General features: G+C 36.2%; 1 protein-coding gene across 1 annotated transcript in view; it reads left to right on the top strand.

Annotated features, from left to right (window-relative positions):
- The window catches only part of LOC126092562 (ninein-like protein), a 139840-nt gene extending 119545 nt beyond the window's left edge, over positions 1 to 20295 (top strand). Inside the window, exons 17-21 of the mRNA XM_049908234.1 lie at positions 4526 to 4641; positions 6773 to 6916; positions 15169 to 15328; positions 15681 to 15781; positions 17893 to 20295. Coding sequence (XP_049764191.1) covers positions 4526 to 4641; positions 6773 to 6916; positions 15169 to 15328; positions 15681 to 15781; positions 17893 to 18030 — 659 coding nt within the window. The 3' untranslated portion in view covers positions 18031 to 20295. The remainder of the gene's footprint in view (positions 1 to 4525; positions 4642 to 6772; positions 6917 to 15168; positions 15329 to 15680; positions 15782 to 17892) is intronic.
- The last annotated feature ends 1973 nt before the right edge of the window (positions 20296 to 22268 follow it).

Genomic DNA, 22268 nt, shown 5'->3' on the forward strand with positions numbered 1-22268 from the left:
GTATGCACTCTTCATGAGCAATTTTTACAATCCTGTTAGCCTTATAGAGGGGCTTCTGTCAAAGTAAATTTATAATACTGGAATTCTCCAAGCTAAGAGGAAGGACAATCCGCTGGTAACACAACAATGGAAAGGGGTATGGTGTGGTAGGCAGAGCGAAGCTGGGGGTCTGGGCAATAATTAGTGAATACAGACGTGGTTGAGTTTAAACTTACAACAAATGATTTGAGAAAAAGTAAATCACAGCTTATTGTTGAATATAATAGACTAATTATGAAGAATGTTAACAGATAAGATCAGAAGTCGGCCCCTTATGCTCGAACTCGCACAACATCTCTTTGTCGTTAAGTCAATTGGAATACTTTTATACCAAATGATGCTAAATAAATCATTTTTGAAAATAATAAGTCCAGTGGCATGAATAAAATGAACCTGCACGATTTACGTATAGAAATAATTTCAAAACTTTTGATCAACTTAAGGTGAGAACTTGTGACATCCTTGCTGTCAGTGTATTTTCTGTTCAAATTTTGTACTCTATTTTTTTGATGTTACACAATAACCAATAAGATGTAAACTAAAAAAGTATTGTGAACATTACATCATTAGACTCAATGTTATATTGTTTGTACCCCTTCTCAATCACAATGGATTGTTGAGGAAAATTTTTAAAATTTGTTTTGTAAAAGACATATTTATTAAAGTCACAAAATTCTGCTGGTTAGGTAAGACAACATAAGGTTATGATTGCTGTGAACAACAGGAGCCACTGAACAGTAATTTGGCTCATGAGTTTTCTGCATTCACTCCATTGCTGTTACTAGTTTCACTTCCCATGCACGTTGTATGTCAGGGGCGTGTGTATATTTTCTGTGGGAACTTCATAAATCTCATGTCACAGAGGTGGTTGGGTGTTTTTATGACAGTTAATTAAAAAGATGTGCATTTAAAGAAGTCAGCAGTTCGGGATGGTAAGATTTGATCATACTTGCTGTTGTGACATTGTTGTGTTGGCTGAAGAGTCAACACCGTGTTACTAGAGGAGGCCAAAATGCACGCGTTTTAGCTCACGCAGGCTGGCGTGAGGAGGGAAGAACTATACTGACATGAGGTCTGGAACATGACAAGGAATTAGAATTCAGAAAGTGGACGTAATTAGTTTGATACTTAACTTTAATCCATTAATGATGAACGTCGCTCTTGACGGTACATGATTCACAATATTATCTGTTCAGAATACATTCTTGAAGAATATGGCGCCTTGCTAGGTCGTAGAAAATGACGTAGCTGAAGGCTATGCTAAATTGTCGTCTCTGCAAATGAGAGCATATGTAGTCAGTGAACTATTGCTAGCAAAGTCAACTGTACAACTGGAACGAGTGCTAGGTAGTCTCTCTAGACTAGACCTGCCGTGTGACAGCGCTCGGTCTGCAATCACTGACAGTGACAACACGCGGGTCTGACGTATACTAACGGACCGCAGCCGATTTATAGGCTACCACCTAGCAAGTGTGGTGTCTGGCGGTGAAACCACAGACATCACTAACTTAACTGGATGCTGTCAAACTGCCCATTGCTATACTCCATGTGTTTATATGATAACCAGTCTTTTACCTTTGTGAGATTATTAGCACCTACTATCAGGTCAGTACTCACGAGTAACTAAAAGATACAGTGGCAGAAATAGTGAAGCACTGTCCCATAAGCAGTAATACTCCTAACAAGTCACTGAACAAAAGAATTAAGTGTAGCACAAAATGCTGCCCATATTAACACAAAATGTCACAGTTCACAGGCAATATTATCATTCAACAATACTGCATTCATGTGAAAGAGATAGTCAGTGCCTCCTACCAACCACAACACAGTTCAGTCAAAATATCCATAAACTTCTTGAGCTACAAAAATCAATTGAAAGTTTTTTTGATGTCGCTATTAATGATTTTTCACATATACAGGTACAAGTATTTCTGTAAACAAACTGTGCATAGCTTTAGCTTGAACAAAAACTGGGAGCTTGTTAACTGGACCAGGGCTGGCTGGTGATGTCTGACTATTCAAAAACAGTCATATGAACAAATCGTTATTTTGGAAATTACACGATCATTTAACAAACAGCTAGGTACAATATTGATACTCCGGATGGACTATAAGTATTGACTAAATTGTGGTGTACAAAAATGTGGTACTCTAAGAATTCAGAAAAGTTTATGGAATCACTTCATGCACCCACACAGTTCACAGCTACCAGCGCCACATTAAAAAATTATTTTACATATGCTAAATTATTCAAAATCATAATTAGTGGCTTAATTAGTGAGTAAGGAGTCAGAAAAGTACTGTGTTAAAAGTTCAGAACCTAACAAGCCAAAAGGTAAAATAAGCAGTAGAAATTATGACAGTATGGAATTTTCAATGTCTATTATTTCAAAATTTAATTATTCATGCAAAATAAAATATAAAAGTTGAGATGCCGGTTTTTATAACTAATGGCCATACTACTTTTACTGTAGGTGGAGCAAAGTCCAAGCTTTTCAAGTATTTAGGCAGGTTACATGTCACATATGTTCAGTATAAATAAGCGTATGATAACTAGCATAACAACTGGGGAGAAGATTATCAATCATTAGGGGAGCAGTCATTGAAGTGGGGTCGTTCCAGCTTGCTGTGTCACAATATGAATTAAGTTAGATATACCCACACAAACAAAATTTGACTATTTCACAACATGAATTGAGTAAGATATATACCAGAATTTAATTATTTATTTGTTTATTTTGATGATTCAGTTCATTAAAGGCAGTCCAAAATAGAATAGTTGCAGCACTTAGTTTTTTCTAAAAGTTTATTGTTGACCGTAATGATCTGTATTTGGCATTGTGCAGCAAGGCAGGGTATTGTAATTAATGTTATTAAGCTGTTACTGTTATCAACAGTTTTCTTCATTTGGTTCAGAAGATACAGTCTTCATACATACATACATACATACATACATACATACATTAATACTTGTTCCACAGATAATGAATATGATATTTTGTAATGATGTGGAACATGTCACTTCTTCTTCTTCTTCTTCTTCTTCCTCCTCCTCCTCCTCCTAACCAGACTGAATAGTAAGCAAGGCTGATACATAATTCATCATTCACGCATTTTTGCATGTAACTCCACACAACATAACATTTCAGAGATGCAATGTGCTTGCCAATTATGCCTGTTTAGACATATTATGCTGTTACTGTATTTTCTCTTTTTTTTCTTCAGTGAATATAATGTTCCCTTTTTTCAATATAGAGAATAAACAAGGTTACTAGATAATCATAATGGAGTATCAGAATTCATCATTCACACATACTTGCATTTATGAGGGCATGCCAAAAAGTAATGCCTCTGATATTTTGTATGTGAAAACCCGTAAAGTTTTTTAGATAAAACAAATGTTGTTAACGTCTTTCAGGTCTACGTATTTAGTTCTCAACATAGTAAACCTAGCAATGAACAAATTTCTCCCAACGAGAGGCCAGTTTGTTGATACTGTCACTGAAGAATGCTTGACTTTGTTGATGGAGCCACAGCCTCACCTCTGCTTGCACCACTTCATCACTATCAAAGTGAAGTTCTTGAAGGTGTTCTTTAAGGTTTGGAAACAAATTAAAATAAGATGGTGCCAAGTCAGGACTCTATGGAGAATGATCAATGACAGTCAGCTTGTTGCAGACGTCGTTGTACTTGTGTATGATCTGGGATTGTCATGCTGAAGTAAGGGTGCTCCATGTGTGGACGAACTCTTTTAATTTGAAAGTTGATTACAGTACGCACTTTCTCATGCACTGACATAGATTAGTTACACACAGCCATGTTACATCCTACAATTTGGAGCCCTCTAGCCCAAGAGAGCTGCAGATGTGTAGATGTGAAGAATAAAGATTTAGAATGTTAATAACATTTGTTTTATTTAAAAAGCTTTAAGGTTTTCACATAAAAAATTCAGAGGTATTGTATTTCAGCAAGCTCTTGCTAATTCTTAAGAGATAATAATATCTCAGAGATACAATGTATTTGCTCATTATGCCTGTGCAGACATATACTATTATTATCAGTTTTATTTTACTAATACTTTTCCCCCCCTCAATCTACATCTTCTGTCTATTTATTAAGTAGTCTTCTGTAGATTTCCAGCTTTTCACGTAAAACTGTTTTTTTCTCCACTTATGTTTTGTGAATGCTTTTTTTCTGCTCATATTTGGCCCTTTTTTATTTCACTTACTGTGAGCAATTTCAGGAGAAGTTGAAAAGACATATCACAAGTATTACAATAATTGAAATACCAGACCAATTTTAGGAAAGTTGAAAATACATATCGCAAGTATTACAATAATTGAAATACCAGACTCAGATTTTTCATGTATGTTTTGTATGTACTAGTGGTTACAAATTACATCTAATAGTTATTTTTTCAATAGTTCAATAACTACAACTTCTGTGTTTTCCGTACTTTCAATCACAAACATATTCTATCATTCAGGAAGAAGACTAGATGTTGCTGTGCAAGTAGCTGATCTTGAGAATTGCAGTTGGGAAAGTGATAGGACATTCGTTGTTGAGCTTGATGGTGGAAGAAGAGCAAGTCAAAGACTGAAGGTAAATCTCATAATTCTAATTTTGGTTTGAAAATTAGTATTCACTAGCACAAAATTACTATCAGTACAAACAGATATTTATCTTAGTGCCAATATCTGTTTTATGTCAATAAATGACTAATATCTGAGTCATTGTTTTTGTTTCAAATAATAATAATAATATGATGATGATGATGATGAGAATACTGGTTTCTTAATCTACAAAGGGATATATTGTTCTGAAACAGCTTGTGAGAAGAGGTAAGTATTGTATGTAGAACATTTTGAATGACAGTGGAAAGAGTTCATGTCTGCATACATCTTGCATTAGAATTTTCGTGTAATAATGCAACTAAGAATGAAACAATTTTCACTGATAATAATGCAGCCACAAATTTTACAGACAGATACACTGATAGACCGAATCGTTTTGACTACCTGCCTAATACCATGTTGGTCCATCCAGCATTTCGCATGGTGTGGATTTGACAAGTCCATGGTAGGCTCTCGGAGGTACGTGGCACTAGGTGTCTACATGCAGGTCATGCTACTGAATTATGGGTTGCTGATTTGTGTACACGGAACTGGAGTCCAATAGCATCCCAGATGTGTTCCATCATGTACAGGTCAGGTGAATTTGGTGGCCAAGACATCAATGGGAGTTCACTATCATGCTCTTCAAACCACTTTCACATGATACTGTCTTTGTGACACAGGCACTTATCCTGCTGGAAGATACTGTCAGCTTTGCAGAAGACATCAGTCATAAAGGGATGCAGATGGTCTGCAATAATAATCACATAGTTCACAGCTGTCATGGTGCCTTCGATTACTACCAGCTGGCCCCTTGAAAGTCAGTGTGAATGTCCTCTGTAGCATGATACTGGCCCCCACTGGCCTCCATGCCTTGTACTCGTAAGCTAGATGATGTTGTATCCGAGCATGACCATCAACCTGGTGTTACAAGAAATGTGATTCATCTGACCAGGCAACATGTTTCCATTGATCCATGATTCAATCTTGATGATTCTATGCACACCGCAATAGTATTTGATGAGTCATTGAGTCAGGCATGAGAACATGTAGGGATTGTGTGCTGTGGACCTCCATGCTCAAAAATGTACATTAAATGTAGTTCTCTGAAACAGTTGTGTCTGGAGTCAGTATTGTACTCTGTCATTGTATCTGCCTATTCTGCTTTACAGAGCAGGCAAGCCTCGTACCACCACCTTCCATGATGAGGCTTGGACGTTCGACCCCTTGTCAGCGTCTCGTGGTTTAGCTTCCTTCAGCAACTTCCCATAGATTCTCACAACAGCAGCCCAAGAACTGCTAACCAGCATTGGCCATTTCTGAGATTCTTGTCCCCAGGTGCCATGTCATAACAATCTGCTCTTTGCCAAAGTCACTTACATCAATGTATTTCTCCATTTGTGGCCCACATCATCACTAGAATGATTTTCCATTTGTCTCTGCTTCACTGATTACTATCCTTGCCACATCACATTCCACCAATCCCACTAGGTGGCATTAAGTCTCAGAGTGGGCAGTGATTATAACGTTTTGGCTCATTGTGTGTTTAGGCCTGGAAAATAACAACTCAGATGTTATAGCACTTTTTCTCTACTTCAATAAAAGTTACCTGCTTCCCAAACACTACAGGTACCATACACCCTGATGCCTACTTCCAGTTAAACAAAAAACTGGAAAAGAAAATCTGACAAGACACCTACCTTCAGTTTATTGAAATAAGAACATTTGGAGCAGGACTGACAGAAATAAATGAAAAAAAAGACATATCATTACTTGTTTCCAAATCTGGTATTTCCATTAATGTGAAGTATGATGTACCTTCCTCCATCTGCTGTTGGTACATAGGAATTACATTTTCTATGACACTTTGTATTAATTTCATTTTTTTTCTTTTTAGTTTAATGCATCCTGATTTTTTTTACTTGTGTTGTCAGACTGTATTTTTGTTCTATGTTTAGTTCTAACATTTAAACTGTTGAAGACCAAGTAAAAATTACACAATGACCAGTGCAAAACTGGTGAATTGTATGTATTATATATTTTGTTTCACCATTGTGAGTTACAATTCAATATCAGGAGTCAAAATATTATTCACTTCAGCAAAATTATGTTGTGTACAGATCCCAACTATAAATGGCTGTGCAACGCCAGACACCGGTTCGTCTTCTGCAGAATCAACCACTCGTCATACACAGAAATTAAAAGGTGCAGTCGAGTCTGATCATCAGTATTCACAACAGCACAGAGATACTTCATCCAGTGAGGTTGGTGTTCTGTGAATTGCTTAATTAATTTATAAACAGTAGTTATGATGTGACTATCTGCCTCTACTTCCTTAGCTGTCAACAATATCTTAAGAACGATCTGTTCCATATAATAACATTTTTAATTTCTTGTAACTCATGTGGACATCATCAGTTTCTTTCTGCATATCTTCTGCTATTTTTTAGTTTGGTCTTCTACAGCACTTTGAATTTACTCTTTAAGATATTGTTTATTTTTATTTTTATTTTTTTCCAAATATGTTTGTTATCTCAACAATGTGAAGCATTTACCTTCTCCCTAGGCTTTAGAGTTATTTCAGTATTCACTGTTGTGCCAGATCACCATGCTCAGCGTATTGGATCTGTACATTATAAAAACTTCCTGGAAGATAACAAGTGTGTACCGAACTGGGACTCCAACCTGGGACCTTTGCCTTTTGTGGGCAAGTGCTCGACTGACTGTGCTTCGCAAGCATGACTCACCACCCACCCTTACAGTTCTGCTTCCGCCAGCAACTTGTGTGCTACCTTCCAAACTTCTCAAAAGTTCTCCTGTGAAACTTCTGTAGTTTGGAAAGTGGAGATGAGATAGTGGCAGAAGCAAAGCTGGTCACAAGCTGTGCTTGAATAGCTCAGTCGTTCAAGCATTTCCCTGCCAAAGGCAGAGGTCCCTGGTTTGATTCCCAGTCCAGCACACAGTTTTAATCTGCCAGGAAGTTTCATATCAGCACAACCTCTGCTACAGAGTGAAAAATTTACTCTGGGCATTACTGTTTACTGATTGTTGATTCTTTGTAGTTTCTTGTACATTTTTTCTATTCTCTTTCCTAGTTTGGTTTAATAGGAACATTCTAATTTCTTATTGTCACAAATAACTTTCGAAGTCACCTATCCCTTAACAGCCTCTTCTCTCAAGTTATCTCTGTTATGTTCTTTATGCACATTGGCTCTGTTAGTACATGGTACATACTCCAGCTAGGACCTTTGTGCAGTTTCTTTTCATTATAACCATCTACAACATTTTTATTTTATTTATGGAACTGTCACTATTTCGACTTTCCTTTATGCATTATATTAAACAATTCCCTCAACAGTGTAATGATATACTGTTCTCTCATTTTTGTGTCTTTTCCCTGTTTGTTGCAATGCATCAAAACTATGTAGCCATTGTATGGTTTTTCTCATGTGCAGTGCAACAGTCTCAGTCTCCACTGTACCTTTCAAAATTGTCCTTTTTACCAGTAATATATATAATACAGGGAAACATTCCACGTGGGAAAAATACCTTGGGTTGCGAAAGCTTGAAATTTGTGTGTGTGTTTGTGTTTTTTATTGTGTCTATCAACATACCATCACTTTCTCGTTTGGTAACATTCCACGTGGGAAAAATATATATAAAAAACAAAGATGCTGTAACTTACCAAACGAGAAAGTGCTGGTATGTTGATAGACACAATAAAATAAAAAACACACAAACACACACACAAATATTCAAGCTTTCGCAACCCATGGTTGCTTCATCAGAAAAGAGGGAAGGAGAGGGAAAGACGAAAGGATGTGGGTTTTAAGGGAGAGAGTAAGGAGTCATTCCAATCCCGGGAGCGGAAAGACTTACCTTAGGGGGAAAAAAGGACAGGTATACACTTGCGTGCACACACACACATCCATCCGCACATATACAGACATAATATTTCTAAATCTATTTTTGCTGTTGTTCTGCAAGTGTACCTTTTCTGTGTCACTGTATGTTCATTTCATTTTCATGCGTAGTATATTACGCCATTTTTTGAAGCTTGATCTTTCTCCAATCTACTTGTGCTGTCTGTTTATTTTGTGTTTAGTTCTAGAATTTACCTATTGCAGACTGTAGATAATAGGTTTTTACTTATGGGTCTTGTTGCTAATGCATATTCTCTTCTTCTGACAGTTTATTTTTCCAATCTCCCAGTCTATCAAATCTTTTCCATTACAAATTGTGTACTCGTACTGAATCAACAGGAAGTACTTCTAGCAGTTACATAGTTTTTATAATGGGAATGTGGTAATTCACCCCAAAATTTCCAATAGGAAGTACTTCTAGCAGTTATATAGTTTTTAGAATGGGAATGTGGTAATTCACCCCAAAATTTTCCCAGATAAAAAAGGAAAAGAAGAGAGTGCAATCTGCAAACTATATTTAAAAATTTCTTGCAGTTAATAAGCTCACCAGATAAAACATTACTACCTTGACGTTTTAATAATGCAAGCTGCCAGTGGTCTCAAATGAGGTGATTTAGGGCAACTGGCATGGTGTACTGGCTAGTGTTCAGGGTGTAAGTAAATGTGGCATAGTACAGTGCCTGTCTCATTCAATGTCTGTAACATGAAGTTTAAAGCTGATATGATACAGGGGCAGAAGGGGGTACCAAAGGCCACCCTCTGAAGAAAGTAGCAGGAATTACGTGTGTATCATCATGTACAGTGCCAGACATTTTAATTGAAGTGAAAATAAGATCACAGTAGACCGGAATATGCCGTGAGTGTCCCAGCTTTTGCAAGTCATCAGTACTACTCTGCAGGCTCTTCTGTGTGCAGAGTTTGGAGGAATTCACACTGCATGGACAGTTGGAGTAGAGCTGAACACAAGAGCCCATTTCTCACTCCTATCAGCAAGTTTTCTTTTCACACTGTAGAAAGAAATGCCAATAGTGTCCCATAAATGATTTGAAACTATTTTTCTCATCAGTCAAATTATGTATGTGCCCGTTTAGGGTTGGCATGAGATATTATTTTGATCATGGACTATAGGAATTTTTCCAAGAGATACGTCTACACAGTTTCACAGTAGAGTTTCCCAGTAATCCAGGAAATATTTATCTTAGTATAATGCTAGTCATGGAGCACAAGAGTTACCAATCAGGTTATTAATTTCAATTGATAATGATCATCACCATGCTTAAAATTGTACATACAGAGGGAGAGCTTGACAGACAGATATATCCAAACTACATAAATGCAGAATCAGAAATCAATTTAAGCAACATGGAAACATTCCCGTACCTGAGCAGATGCAGTATACTAAACATGTTGTGTCATTACATATATCAATGGTACAGTTTATTGTTTTATACTAAGTGTAAAATAATTTTCCAGTGGGGGTTAGTGCAACTAGATATAAAAGCACAAGTAATTGTGCTTAATATCATATATAAAAATAAAATGTAATGAGGAAGGGACCTTTATTTAAAGTAAGTGTAACTAAGTTGCAATATTACACAGTACTGTCACACTGTGCAATTGGTAATCAAAACAAAAAAAATGAAGCTCACTAATAAATACAGTAGAGCAGAACATGAATGCACGTGCTGCATCCACTTAACAATTGCAATCACCCACTCACAGTTTCATGCAAATAAATGGAAAACAATTGTCACCGGACATAATCAACACTGTTGTCTCACATATGATCCATTGATAAAAGCTACAGATATGACTCGAAAACTGTAGATTATGGCTCCAAAAAATATCTGGTATGAGCATACAAAATGTGCCCAACTAAAGATCAGTCAAAAGTTCAGTATGTATGTACTCTGTAAATCAGAACAGATGTATAAATGGAGCTAAAACACACTCCAGTAATGTGTAAAGATGATTAACCCCTAGTAAAATATAAAAAATGTACAAACTGTGTCAACTCAAGGCTTACATAAAATGTATAGACCACCAAGTGGCAAAAGAGAAAATAAGAATATATTGAACTAGAATACATAGACAGTAGTCATGTTATAACCGTAAAAGGTGCATACATTATGAGAGTTACAATTAAATAAGAACTCTGTAGTAAAAAAAAAGTCAGTGTAATAACTTACTCTATATATGCCTCAAGACCACTAGTTGTGGGAGAATTATCATATAGTAATATGTCATATATATAGTATGGAATTCCATACAGTACATGTTATTACATATATATTCACAATTTGTTGTGAGACTATGCGATGAAGAGCCATTGGGACACTTCTGACCTATCATTTGCTGACTGCAATGAAATTCCTCTCTGTTCTTCTTTCTTAATTTTGTTACAAGCACACATCATATCTTTTTAATTGTACCTGTTAGCTACTGCTATTTTTTTAAGGTATTCAGTTTGTCATGTATTTTCTCAATTGAACAGAGAAGGATTTTGTCACAGTTAGCTAATGAAAGTAAAAATATTGCTAATGTAGAGCTGCATCTGTCTCATTTCTTGGTAAAGCATCACAACAAATTGATAAGTGCTTCAGAAGGTCCAACATCAGCTGTGGATTCTAAGTAAATAATATGCTATGATAGAGAAGTAAACATAATACAGGAAAGAAAAGCAAGTTTTCAAGGTTGGGAGTGTATAGAATTGATTGTGGTCATGTGACCATTAGTATGTAGGCCAGACCATCAGGTCTTTTGATGTGAGATTTAGAGGGCATTTGTAACCATTGAATGTGTCCACAATTCACTTACATTTTTCTGAGGGTGGACATAAGTTAGATGACATAGAGTATAGTATGAACATTCTCCACAGTGCACCAAGTTGGGGCACCCTCAGTCTCCTGGAGGTACTGGAGATGTGCAAACGTAAGAAAAATCAGCCTGATTAAGTGCTTAATGAGCAGATTGATATTGCGCCGAGTGCATATTTCAGCTTTGATAATTTTCTCTTAGATTTTTATGTTTTGCCACCTCCTTTCTCTCTGTCTAGCTAGTTCCTACATTTTATTAGTTGGTAATAACACACACTTCAGGAAATGTTGTACAGCATTGCTTGTAAATGTAAGTAAACCAGAATGGCTAGCAGACATGGGGCATATGTAGAGTAAATTGCTAATGTCACTTTTGTCGACTGTAGCTTTCTTATTTACTTTTAAGAGGACCGCACAATAGTTCAGGTCGAAAAAAATCGAGTTTCCGTTTTCATCATATTTCGATAGATTAATGTTTTATTTAAGTACTCTGAAACGGATTTTGCTGAAAATGTTTTTGAGCATTTAAAGAGTGTTTTTCTACCACGTGTGTTTATGTGCCACGCCCACTTCTCTGCATATATTTTAGATCTTTATAACCCCTACATTGCACGTTAGGGACCCTTTTTTTTTTTAACTCCCGAGTGTGTTGGCTATCCTTGGAATGCAACGGTTGGTATTCTTTTGTTTCTGCTGTTTGTAAACAACACGCTTTCAAACACGCGGTTAGTTTTGTTCAAGAGTGATTGGAAACTTGCAGGTATACTATGGCCAGGCAATTAGGAGAAATAATGAAAATCTGGAGGCAATGAAGAGAGATGTTTGGGCCATATTCTTCCATAAGTCCTCTACTGATGATAAGCCATGTCATGGATTGTGTCCATCAGAAGAAAATTCGTGGTGCAAATACAATAGGGCTCAGGCAACTGGAGAATCTTATTCTCACCAGTGTTCTCTTCCTGCTGCTGTTATTACAGCAATTAAACCTATTTTCAGAGACTTGGATCATCCTGACCTTCTAAGGAAATGTCTGCATGGGCAGACACAGAACCCAAATTAATGTTTCAACAGCATAATTTGGAACTGCCTTCCTAAAACTGTATTTGTAGGCATGCATACAATGAAACTAGGAGTTCATGATACTGTTATTACATTCAATTGTGGTAATATTGGAAAGTATTGGGTGCTGAAAAAGCTGGGAATTAATCCTGTGAAAATATGATCACTGGGCTGCAACATTGCAATAAAATGAGGATAGCCGATGCAGACAGGTCTGCATCTGAAATTGCCAAAAAAGTAAGACAAACATCCAGGAAGGTGAAAAAGAACCTGGAAGACCTGCCAGAGGCCAAAGAAGGGCCATCATATGCAGCAGGACAGTTTTAATTAACTGTAAGTAACAAATTTCGAAAGTTTTCTCTTTAAAGTCAGTTTCCCACAAACTAAAATTTTCAGTACATATGCCCCATATCAGAAACTATCATAGATAAATGAATGAAATTTTCAGAGACTCTGCATAACATAAAAAGCCACCTCTGGGACTACATTCATTAATATCCCCTATTAGGATGTTCACAAAAAAATATTTTCTGCAGAAAAAACTTAATATTTTTTGTTAATAAATTTTAAAAAAATTTCTTAAATTTCTATAAAATGGATAAAGTAGATTTTAGTACAGTTGACTCTATTAGCATCATGTAACATACAGTAAAAATATTAAAGGTCCTGCATCAAATAGTTTTTTTTTCAGAAATGGGTCAAATACTTGTCTAAATTAACATGGGTTAGTAGGCAGGGTGTGGTCCCCTTAACGCCCCATCCGAAGGACGCATCAGCATCAACAGTGTCACATGCCCTCACTCCAGAAGACATTGGAGTGGTTCGGAATTTAATGCAGGACATTGCCACAAAGATTGGTGATCAGGAACTTTATGCCACCATCCCTCCTTCCCTTTTGTCGGAAAGGTAAAGGGAAAACTGCCAAAGGCATGTGACGGCCCCGGACGCTCGCTCATCTAAGTACAGGTCATGCCCTATGTTGCTTGACTTCAAAGATTTGGTAGGAACCGGGGTATCCCATTCGGCAAGACCACTGATTTGATGCACATATTTTATATATATGTGTATATATTATTGGTGATAAGTACAATAAGCGGAAGAATGAAAAAGAAAATTAAAGATGTGGTAGATGGTGAGCAGTTAGATATTAGAAAAGGTAAAAGCACCAGAGGCAGTTTTGATGTTGCTCTTGATAATAGAATCATTCGGAAAAATTAACATTGGTTCGTAACGTTTGTATACCTAACATACGTACAGTGCAAGGTGTTCAAAAATCTGAGAAAAGTAGGGGTAAGCTACGGGAAAGATGGTAGTAGACAACATGAACAAAAATCTAGGGCGAACAATAGGAATGGAACACCAGGAACGAAAGATCAGGATAGAAAGATCTAGGGCAGGGGTGCAGCCTTTCTCCATTATTGTTCAATCAGTTCAGCGAAAGAAAATAAAAGAAAAATTCAGAAATGGAATTAAAATTCAGGGTAGGAATACGTCAATGATAAGATTACCTGATGATATTTCTGCCCTCAGTGATAATGATGAAGAAATGTAGAACCTTTGAATGAATGGTGAAAGACTGTAGATCGAGAGTAAACTGAAGAAAGACGAAAGTAAAGGGGGGTAGCAGAAATGAGATTAGCGTAAAATTTAAAATCAAAATTGGGGGCAACTAAATAGACAAACTGAAGGAATTCAGCTGCCTCGAAAGCTGGAAACAGTGCATGACGGACGAAGCAAAGACGATATAAAAAGCAAGATGGTAAAGGGAAAGAAGGAATTCCTCGCTAAAATTAGTTTTCTAATATCGACAATTCGTCTCAATTTCAGGATGAAATTCCTAAGAATGTCTGAAAAACAGCATGTATGGAAATGAGTCATGAACCTTGGGAAAGTTAGAAAAGAAGACAATCAAAATGTTTGAGATGTAACATTACAGAAGGATATTAAAAATCAAATTTACATAAGAAATCAGATGATTCTATTCAGAATGGGCATGGAAAGGTGTATGTGGAAAACAGTGACTGGAAGGAGGAGATGGATGTTAGGACACGTATTATGACTTTAGAGGGAGATGTAGAGGCCAAAACACAGTCGTGGGAGACGGAGACTGGAATATATTAAAAAATAATTGTGAATTTTGAGTGTAAGTGCTACTCTGAGATGCCCTTCTATCAATAATTTCTCTCTATTTTTTCTTCCATTTTGCTTTTAACAATTTCAATACTTGCTCTTAATCTCCCCTCTCTTCCTCTCCCTCTTTCCATCTCCCCTCCATCCCTCCGTCTCCATTTCCCTCTCCCTGCCCCTTCCACCTCCTTCATCTCCACCCTCCCTCTCCCATTTCCTTCCTCCCTCTTCCCTCTCCCCCTGTCTCCCTCCCTATCCATCCCATGGCAACAGAAATACAGGTTTGTGTTTTGATCGTGCACACAGCTTTTAACTTCTCACAAACGTAATCTGCAGCATGGATTTCACTAAAGAGTAAAAATATGTCATCTCTACAACTACTGTAAAATTGAATAGACATATGGAGCTGTAACAGTAACAGTGTCTTGATGACACAGTCACATAGATGTGACAATTATATGGTTTTTTATTCTAAAATGTTATGTATTTGTTTATTGAAGAATTGTTCAGTAAAAATGAGCTGTCAGATATTTCAGGAAATTTTGTTTGCAGAATTAATTCAGTGAATAAACTGATGTTTTAATGTAGCAGGTACATCAGACAGGAGGTAAGAGGAGCAATTGGAGGTCTCAGCCGGATGCATGTATGCTTCAAGCATTGAGTGAACGTCTGCGTCAGCAAGAGCATTACTGCCATGAGTTGCAACAGAAAATACGGCAGTATCAGCAACATGCAGATCTTATGCTTCAGCGTAAGTACTTTTTTAATAGTTAAAAACCTAAGTCAGCGTGCATTCATTAGTGTTGCTCTCTCTCTCTCTCTCTCTCTCTCTCTCTCTCTCTCTCTCTCTCTCTCTCTCTCTCTCACACACACACACACACACACACACACACACAGAGAGAGAGAGAGAGAGAGAGAGAGAGAGAGAGATTTCATCCAAATTGGAAACTGCACTGCTGCCTTCTACTTGTCAATATTGACCACAAATATCAGCTCCATCAATTTTATAGGCCTTCTATTTTTAAGGTCAATGATCTATGTTTATGTAAAAGTGTCTAACCTGTAGTCCGTTTGTTATCAAAAGTGTTTTTTTCAATTGACAGAAACATGGCAGCAGCATAAGGAAGAGATAGCAGAGCTACAGTCACTTCTTCACTCTACGCAGGAACGGTTGTTGCAGCAGACTGCAGTTTGCAAGGATCAGGTAAATGGAAAATTTGAATTCTATCCTTTTTAGCAACATCAAGTAGGCTTTTCAGAATAGAATGTTTCTTACTATAACATGACGGAAAATGAAAAAGTGAAAATAAAATGAATTTTAAACTCTATAGTTTTTAGATTTGACAAGTTAACAGGCAGTTTTGGCTTGCTAATGTTTTCATTTGTCATCCTACAAAATAATACCCAATTTAAATATGTTATTTCATTTTCTTCTTCTATGATGATGATTACTTAAGAAAAAATTGTAGGAGAACAAATAAAATGCAAATGCACATGTGGAGGATATATGGCCTCTAACTGTTGTGTGAAATGCAATTGCTTGAGACTGAACATTGCTTGCACCGGATGGGCTGGTGGTCAAGAAGTGATACCTGGATATTTAACAATATTTTAAATTATAGTGTTTCTTAAAGGAATGTTGGAGAATTTTCATTTAATGCACAGCTTCATTTTCATGCAGAAAAATTTTGGCGTGGCGGTTTTCTTCATCATTATAAAGATATAATCACTTTCCAATATATTTACTGCTTTGCAGATTTTATTGCTGATAAAAGTCAGTTTCAGTGGTTGTAATACAAGATGCAAAAAAAAAAAAAAAAAAAAAAAAAAAAAAAAAATCATGTGTACATTACTTCTGTATCCAAGGTTCAGAGTGTAGTTGCATACTCTGGTGATAAGATATTCAGCAAGCTCCTGTTTAACATAAAGCAAAAAATTGGATATCCCTGCCAGTTCAAAAGGCAAAGAGAAACGCACCTCATTACCCACTCTTTTGGGAAATGTCTGAATATCTAGATTCAGGATTTAAAATTTCTGTTACGCACATGGAAGATAGCAGTGTTTGTTATAAAGTTGCATAACAAGTAATAACCCTTATCTATGTAAAAGTGAATGTTTCTTTTCTATGCACTCCTATACCATTCATCCAATTACAAAGAAACTTTGGTGAGTTGTTGCCTTCCTACCAAAGGGGTGGGGGAGAAAAGGGGCTGACATAGCATGTGTAGCAATTTCAACAAACTTTTTAGATACATGTCTCATTATTTGTACAGACCTATTGTAGGGGGATGGGTGTGCGGGTGAGAAGCTGTGATACGTACAAATATTCGATAGTGACTAATATTAGTTTACTGACAGCCCCAATAAATGTCCCCCAACTAGGATATGGGTGTGTGGGGCAGGGGTCATAAAGACAATAACATATCTGCCTCTCTCTGTAATGACTGAAGCGTTTCCACCAAACTTGGTACAAATATCAGTGGAGAATTACTGTGACAGTAAGAACCTCATAGCATCCCTATAGATGAGTACTGAGATGAATTGTAAGAGCATAACTCAAGGAGCAATTTCTACCAAATTTGGTATATACTTGACTTATTATTTGCATACAAATTCTGTTTGAATAGGATAGCTGTACTACCTGTAGGGATGGTAGGGGAGATATGTAAAAGAGTTCATATATGACCTGTTGGTATTCTTTTACTACATTTAGTTGACTTGGAATACTTTAAAAGTGTGAAATGCAATTTGTCTCTTATTTGAGTTTTTCAAATCGTCAACCAACTCAAGAGACTGACCACTGCAGCAAGCCAACAATTTTGTCAGCATATATATAGGCAAAGCCACGGGGAAAATGCTAGTGTACTATAAATAGGATTCAGTATTTATGGATGTAAACTTATTTTCTTTGAAGAATACAATTGTAAAATCTATTAAATATTAGTCTGTGAATAGCAGATAAACAGCAGCTATATAGTAAAACTGAGGGCATAGCAGTGAAAAAGTAGTGGCTTTCTTACTAATTTACTCAGTGAAACTTAGAAGGCATAAGTGTGAATAGCATTAAAGTAATGATAATTTATTGTTAATACAGCACACAGATTAAGTTTCTACGATGTCTTTCTTTGATGGTACATGTGGAATGTGATGAATGAATGAGTAAATGAGTAGGTATTAACTAATTCTTGAGTGTATGTTTGGCCAAACTGACAGTGGCCGTGAGCAATTTAATTCCATGATTATTTATTTTCAAAAGTGCTGGCTTACAGTGACAAATTATAGTGTGCATTTTCTTTTTTCTCTCTCCCCTTACAGACTGGGCGGCTGGCATCGGCTGACCTTCTTGTCAAGGATTTATATGTAGAAAATGCATATCTTCATCAGAGCGTCCAGCGACTAGAACAACGGTGCCATTCACTAGCACAGATGACTACTGACTCAAGCTCTGTGTAGTTACTTGTTTTTCTGTTGTGAATTGGTACTGCCTTCTCACATTCAGTTTTTCACATGCTCCCTGTCTTGCACAGTGTAGATCCAAGAGCTGTTTGAATGTACTGTAGAGTAGTAGTTAAGAACGAAAGACTTCTAGTGCATTAGAGGACAAATAAGAAGCCAATTGAACTGTGCATTTTGATTCAAGTAACTAAAAAACTGATTCAGCACATTGTATGAATTATCATTAGATAGCTTTTCTTCTTGCAAGAACATTTGATTAGTGTGTTCTAGCTGCCAAACAATGCAAACCTTGCAAATTTTCAACACACAGTATTCTCTGTTTTTCCACATACGGTAATTGTATTGTCACTTATGTATGATGCAGTGTATTTTAGATAAGTAATTCAGTATCTTAGTAGCTAATGAACTGCTTGTGTACTTGAGGAAATTTGAATCATAAGATTGTTTATAGATCTATGTTAGCTACTAAGCTCCTCACACACTTCTACGCAATTCATAAATAATGTTGCAATACTTGCCATACTTTGGTTACTGTAGTATTTTAAAATGTAATTTGTGTAATTCATTCTGTCCAAACTATCAGTATGGCTTCCATGACATGGATTTTATGTACACTTCAAAACTATTTGTTCCCACAAGAGTGAATAATTGTAAATCTGTTTAAAACTTTAGTGGAAAGACTATTTTCTGCATATTGTTGTACTGTTTCCACTTAAAATATTCCCTAAGCATATCACAGATTTTGTAGAATAGTGTGGAATTCGTGCAGATTGTTCTCCAAATAGGAGCTATTTGGTATATACATTATTGGGGACTACCATCTCTCATATCCCTTTGCATATTATCCGTGTTTAGCATTATAAGCACAATATTTGCTCATGGGTAAGTGCTTTATTGCTCATTATATATGCAAATAAGTGTGATAAGCTTTAATAGTATGTTAGTGTTAATTTTTGTAGACACAGTTTATCACAAGAGTAAATATTCAGTTGGTAATTATAGGTAATAAAAGTTGTTATTCATTTACTAATTACTCATAGGCATCAGTCTTCTTCTGACTATGAAGATTATTTGAGTTTCAGGAGCATTATCATATATTGAGTTCTCAACAGTATGCATTGAGGATTTAGATGCAGTTTTTATTTATGGATAACTTAGGATGGATGTAGAAAAGTTTCAGTACAAGGTTATCTATTAAAATAAAATTTTCAGTACCTTAATGATATTCATAATTAATTTTATAAATGTAGAGAAGATAGAGGGCTGTAGCAATTATGCCTTTACACATTCGGTCATTGTCAAGTTTTGACCATCTGTAGCCCTTTTAATACAGTGCATGATTCGTTGTCAGATAAATGTGAGAAATTTGACTGCAACAGATGAGTTTCAGAAATCTTTTTCAGAAGTATCTGTGGTGCATATGAATTAATAATAACAACAATGACAAAGAATTCAGTACATTTCACACAAAGAAATGAAATTTCATAATGACAATATAATGAGATGCATCCACAATTTGAAGGAATCCTTCAATGTATGAGAGAGTGGTCTTATATTCGGTAAGAAGATTGTTAAAATCTTAGCCCAGCCATCAGCTTTAGGCTTCTTGCCATTTCACTAAATAGCCTTAGATGAATGCCAGGATGACTCCATGGAAAGGGAATGGCAGGTTTCATTTTGTACTCTCTCCGAAATCTGAGCTTATGTGCGCCATCTTTTATGAGACAGGATGTTACAACCTAATCTTCCTTCCTTCAGTCCCTCTTACAGTATGTGTACTACAACACAACTTTGATGATAGCTAGTAATATACTGTGTCATTGATATTATAGTGCATTGTCTCATGAAGTGTTGCTCAGAAGCTGTCCTTCCAGTCAGCTAACAGGTTTATAAATGCCTCCTCTTATTAATATGCAGGTCCCAAGAGGCTAGTATGTTGTTTTCATCACCACTCGGCCATCAGTCTTGTGCAGTTTATCTTAACTTTTTTTGTGTTCTGTGGATTTTACCTCATCTCAGATCTTTCACATTGTGAGAACTACAATGTGTGTCTAGTTGTCTCTCTTACAATTTTTCATTCTTCAATGGATCATTTTTTTGTATGAAGGAAACATTCCACATGGGAAAAAATATATCTAAAAACAAAGATGATTTGACTTACCAAACGAAAGCGCTGGCACGTCGATAGACACACAAACAAACACAAACATACACACAAAATTCTAGCTTTCGCAACCAACGGTTGCCTCGTCAGGAAAGAGGGAAGGAGAGGGAAAGACGAAAGGATTTGGGTTTTAAGGGAGAGGGTAAGGAGTCATTCCAATCCCGGGAGCGGAAAGACTTACCTTAGGGGGAAAAAAGGACAGGTATACACTCGCACACACACACATATCCATCCGCATATACACAGACACAAGCAGACATTTGTAAAGTCTTGTCTGCTTGTGTCTGTGTATATGCGGATGGATATGTGTGTGTGTGCGAGTGTATACCTGTCCTTTTTTCCCCCAAGGTAAGTCTTTCCGCTCCCGGGATTGGAATGACTCCTTACCCTCTCCCTTAAAACCCAAATCCTTTCGTCTTTCCCTCTCCTTCCCTCTTTCCTGACGAAGCAACCGTTTGTTGCGAAAGCTTGAATTTTGTGTGTATGTTTGTGTTTGTTTGTGTGTCTATCGACCTGCCAGCACTTTTGTTTGGTAAGTCTCATCATCTTTCTTTTTGGATATATCTTTTTAGATATATTTTTCCCACATGGAATGTTTCCCTCTATTATATATATATAAACTATGGAGAATACTATTTATTGATACTACTATTTCTGATGTTCTAGCATTTGCATACAACATTGTTTGTCTTGATTTTCAGAATGACTAACATCATCTTCAGTTAATGAAATATTTAGATAGTTGTTAAGAACATGTTTACTTTACTCATTGAGGGCAAGGGGGAAAAAACAAAAATGAAAAGTAGAGAATGATCTTTGAACATATTAATCCCCAGTCTTCATGCCAGTAGGAATAAAAATAATTGAATAATTATAATTAATTAACTAACTAATTTTAAGAATTAGAGTACCATAAAAGTTAACTGATTGCTTCTGTTATATAATTGTTAGCAAGCTTTCTTACTGATCTTCAAAGCTTCTAAAAGTTCACACATGATGCAAAACATATGAACATTATTTCAACATCAGTTACCACAGATCATAACAGTTCATAATACCTTCTTCTTCTTCTTCTTCTTCTTCTTCTTCTTCATTTTAAAAAGCAATCTGCATTTGGAACAAAAACTTCTCTATAATCAGAAGAGAGATATTCTTTCAGAAAGCTTCACCATAATGTCACTGGCCGCTTTTTATTATGTCAACTATTTACCTATTTGTGATCTGGCAGCTTCTCCACTTTCAAATTTTGTGGTACATTGTCCCAATGCTAAAGTTTCTGAAGTGTTCTTCTGTCACACATTGATTGCTTTATCATCTTTTTATTTTGCATTCAATGTTAATTTCTGTTCTGTAGTTGCCTCGTGCAGTTTTAATTTTATTTATGCTCTTCATATCTCTTTGTTCAATCCCATTGGATGCAATAATGTATTATGCTTGTATGTATAGTACATTCTTGATGTTCAAGTTTAAATAGCATGGGGAGTGTAATTTTTAATTTTCGTTGCTTCCAAACAGAAACTTGTTTCCAGGTAACCTATATATAAATGGCACTTGTGGTGACTGTTTAATTAATCTTATTGGAATAAATAGGTCACTTGTCTGTGTAACAGTGAATCAAGGCTAATTTACATAGGATTAGTGAAATCATAAAGTTTTCATATTTTCTTTGTTTGGGACTGCTTTGTGCTGGGGAGAATTTTGCTTCTAAGCAGAAACACCACACACCCACAACTCTGTTTCTTTTATCTGAGTCTTTACACTAAGAACTATTTGTAAACCATTATTTATTTTAGAACATTTGTCTTGTCTGATAAATGACTGTATTTTAGTGTTTAAAGATTGATGATCATCTGGCCCCTCTTGTCTTATCACCATACCACTTTCATAAATGTTTATTTTCAATAGAATTAAGCAGACAATCAGTAATCATGCCAATGTCATAACTTCCACATAATGTTCAGCAAATTATTTTTTCCATTAAGGTATAAGGTTATAAATACATATTGCAACTGATAATTAACCATTGCATGAAAGAGTTCTATGTAAAACTCAACAAGTAGGGAGATATTTT

The sequence above is a fragment of the Schistocerca cancellata genome, chromosome 7, assembly GCF_023864275.1.
Source record: "Schistocerca cancellata isolate TAMUIC-IGC-003103 chromosome 7, iqSchCanc2.1, whole genome shotgun sequence".
Lineage (NCBI taxonomy): Eukaryota > Metazoa > Arthropoda > Insecta > Orthoptera > Acrididae > Schistocerca > Schistocerca cancellata.